This window comes from Etheostoma spectabile, chromosome 19 (assembly GCF_008692095.1).
Source record: "Etheostoma spectabile isolate EspeVRDwgs_2016 chromosome 19, UIUC_Espe_1.0, whole genome shotgun sequence".
Lineage (NCBI taxonomy): Eukaryota > Metazoa > Chordata > Actinopteri > Perciformes > Percidae > Etheostoma > Etheostoma spectabile.
This window is the reverse complement of record NC_045751.1, coordinates 11,134,856-11,136,712: the sequence shown is the minus strand read 5'-3', so window position 1 is coordinate 11,136,712 and position 1,857 is coordinate 11,134,856. Positions and strand designations below refer to the sequence as shown.

The window sequence follows — 1,857 nt, the reverse complement described above, 5'->3', positions numbered from 1 at the left end:
AAAATAACATGGATGATTCCATACAACATTCTTCAGGTAAAATTAATGGTTACTTTCATTGAGTTTTGTGGGTGTTTCATTTAATTTTATAGAATTTTAATTATTTTTCCAAACAGTATCCGGACTAAACTTTGACATTTACCCATCTGAGATCCACTCAACATCCTTGGATCTTAACTAATAGTAAAAATAATTCATAATTTCTGCCTTTGTAACTAAAAACTTATGTATCTTTTGATACAAATGAGGTTTGTTGACCACGAATTCCAAGAATAAGTGTAAAACCGATTATTAAACCAGCTCAGGTTTTTAAAAAAAGCGTCAAAAGCTGGAAAAAGTGACAAATAAATCAGAAGAAAATTACAAAAACATTGTAAAAGCAAAAAAAAAAAAGAAATCTGGACATGGACGAACAAGTTCATGGTCAATGGGAAGACAACACAAGGGTTATTTTTAGGGCTCATTTACCTGTGTGTTGGCTTCAGCTCCCAGGAGAGTCCGTCCGTGTCCAGGATGAGGTATTCCAGCAGAGCTGATCCAGAGCCGTTGGTTTTGATCGGGTGGCTGAAGCCCTGCAACGTTAATACAATATATAGTTGGAACAGCCCTTTTTTATTTTGGGCTTTTGTCCCTCTATCATGCCAGGAAACTTTAAGTGTTTGGTTTGGATACTGTGAGTACAATTATATGTGGCTAATTAGTTGACTACATAGTGTAATTTAGTGTAGGACTTTTAAGAAAATTAAATAAACTGAGTAACTTTCAGTTTACTATTAATGTTGGACTTAGTTTTTAATTAAAATATTTTGGGTAATATAAAGGAAATACGAACTTTAGAAATGCCACAACTGAAAATGAGAATCTCTGTTTGTACCTTTTTTAAATTTTAAATTTAAAAAGATAAATACAGACATTCTATAAAAAAATTTTTTTATTGTGGCTAATGTTAGGTGCTATCTAGCTGCTTCCCAAATTCTTTGAGTTTACAGGTATATTTTGAAACACTGTGTGTCTTATTCACGATCCTATTGGTACCTGGAAGTCCAGGTTGTGGGTGTGTCTGGCCAGGTTTCCCCCAGACATCCACTCCCCAGCCTGCCGGACGCGATGCACCGCGTGAGCCATGAAGAGGACGGAGCTGTAGATGGTGCCGAAGAGTGGAGACACCTACGGGACACATGAAAGATTTAACTGCTCAAGGAGAATCTCAACAGGGCACCAAAGCCCTCCAACACGGCCTGAATTTAACGCCAAACCACGCTCCAGATGTGGGTGGTACTGTCTACCTGCCACGTTGGCAGATAGACGATGAGAAGTGAGTGATTCATTAGTTCTTTTTGCCACTGTTGTTCTTTCACATGTTAACGAAATCGGCCATTTTCTTGAATTTGAGCTAAAAAATGTGGCATCACATTACTGGGATGAAGACACCGGCTGAAAAAAGCAACATGCAAAAAGATGAGGATGATTCAAAGAAAAGTAAAAGAAGACATTAGTAGTGGACTGTTGTGATGACGGCCATTGTGAGTGGCTGATTTACGACAGCAGTACAGGACTACTGCAGGGACTGTTGTGTGTATGGCTCGGAGAAAGAGAAAGTTTAAACCTTTTGTAGTCTTGCATTGCCTTCCTCCACAGCGCTGTGAAGGAAGGTCTTGCTATTCCACATAACATTCCAGGATGGTAGAAAAACGTGCTCTGGTTTATTGGCGCTAAGCCACGGTGCCGCTGCATAATAGCCTCGGGAAGGAACTTGTTTTAATGGAACATGTGTACGTTCAAAAATTGTTTTAGTCGTGCAACAGAAAACTCAGACTTGACAGATGGTCTAGCTAGCTGTCTGGATTTACCCTGCAG

The 1,857-nt window shown here is 39.0% G+C and overlaps 1 protein-coding gene across 1 annotated transcript in view; it reads right to left on the bottom strand.

Annotated features, from left to right (window-relative positions):
* Positions 1-1,857, bottom strand: part of gc2 (guanylyl cyclase 2) — an 18,407-nt gene that overhangs the window by 12,025 nt on the left and 4,525 nt on the right. Inside the window, exons 7-8 of the mRNA XM_032499404.1 lie at positions 1,036-1,167; positions 469-572 (exon numbers count right to left, since the gene is read on the bottom strand). Coding sequence (XP_032355295.1) covers positions 469-572; positions 1,036-1,167 — 236 coding nt within the window. The remainder of the gene's footprint in view (positions 1-468; positions 573-1,035; positions 1,168-1,857) is intronic.